Source organism: Sinocyclocheilus anshuiensis, unplaced genomic scaffold (assembly GCF_001515605.1).
Source record: "Sinocyclocheilus anshuiensis isolate Anshui unplaced genomic scaffold, SAMN03320099.WGS_v1.1 scaffold522, whole genome shotgun sequence".
NCBI lineage: Eukaryota > Metazoa > Chordata > Actinopteri > Cypriniformes > Cyprinidae > Sinocyclocheilus > Sinocyclocheilus anshuiensis.
The window spans coordinates 1,224,541-1,225,891 of record NW_015544185.1 but is presented as its reverse complement, the minus strand read 5'-3'; the positions used below and the strand labels follow the sequence as shown (position 1 = coordinate 1,225,891).

At 39.3% G+C, this 1,351-nt stretch overlaps 1 protein-coding gene across 1 annotated transcript in view; it reads right to left on the bottom strand.

Annotated features, from left to right (window-relative positions):
* LOC107696465 (sodium-coupled neutral amino acid transporter 3-like) overlaps positions 1–1,351 on the bottom strand; it is a 14,302-nt gene that overhangs the window by 12,045 nt on the left and 906 nt on the right. Inside the window, exon 2 of the mRNA XM_016496809.1 lies at positions 1,155–1,236. Coding sequence (XP_016352295.1) covers positions 1,155–1,236 — 82 coding nt within the window. The remainder of the gene's footprint in view (positions 1–1,154; positions 1,237–1,351) is intronic.

Genomic DNA, 1,351 nt, shown 5'->3' with positions numbered 1-1,351 from the left:
GAGAGAGAGAGAGAGAGAGAGAGAGAGTGTGTACCTGGTATTCCCTATGTTATGGGGACCAAATGTGTGGACATTTTTCATTTTTGAGGAAAACTGCTAATAAATTATACAGAATGAAGATGTTTGAAAATCTAAAAATGCAAAAAGTTTAATGTGAGGTGTAGGTTTAGAGGTAGGGTTAGGGTATATCCCCATAATGATAGGAATACCAGTGTGTGTGTGTGTGTGTGTGTGTGTGTGTGTGTATAGAAGCATCACTTAAAGTTGCACCTGGTCCTAAAATTATACAAAAGCTCTCAGTCAATGCATAATGTTAAAACTGAAGCACACGCCTCCATCTTTTCACAATTTCTAACATACGCTGACCTATTCAATCCAGTACTGAGAAGTCTCAGGAGCCAAAGCCTGTGTGAGTATTACAGTCGTCATATAAATAAATCACCTTACCCATCAACACTTTCACTCTGTTAATTAGAAAAACCTTCATACTAATCCAGGTATTTTGAAATACAGCAGACAGAAGATTTTGATGGTTAACCTTTAATGACTTCAGGGGCTTTAAAATAAAATTGTGGCTTTGTTGTGCATATAATATAATAACAGTTCTAGATCACATCTCTTGTTACTGCATTTGTTTGCTTCTTACAAACACACCACGATGGGTCTGTTTAATTTTTAAACCTGATAAAACATGCTAAACTAGGATCTAACCTGCAACCTAAGCAGCTGAGTAAAGTTATAACCCAGCATATGTTTTCAGACGTAAGAAACGAGTTGTGTCCACTGACATCGCCATGACGATACGCTTGTTTAAAGCAGCTGTCAAGCGCTGAAGGACAGAGGTGTGGTGGGAAAGACATGGTATCAGCCAATCAGCTGCCATTCTCTTATTAACTGGCCAATCACAGTTCACAGACCCTACCACAGCCTCCCCCAGATGCCAGGTTGAAATGTTTGAGTGTTTGCCCTGGTGGACGACCTCAATGGTGACATCGTCAGCTGATAATGACAGTACATGTCCATACCAGCGGCTTCAGAGTCAGCGCATAATAGTCAATTCATTCACATTTAACTGGCAAAATGGAATGTTGAGGGAAGTTCGAGATTCTCTCATTTCATTTCAGCATTTTACAATGACACTCTAGAGTACTTACCCTGAACTGGTATCTGTTTTCAAAAAAGCCCGCAGGACCAGTGGGAACTCTGACTTGACGATGTATAAGTAACTGGACATGGCTATAGCAAGACAAAAATGAGTTAATTAGAAGAATCTCATTCAAAAGAATATAACCATCAGGGTTTTATGCTGATTTTATGCTTATTTTGCTTACTTGTACTCTGCTGGAACATG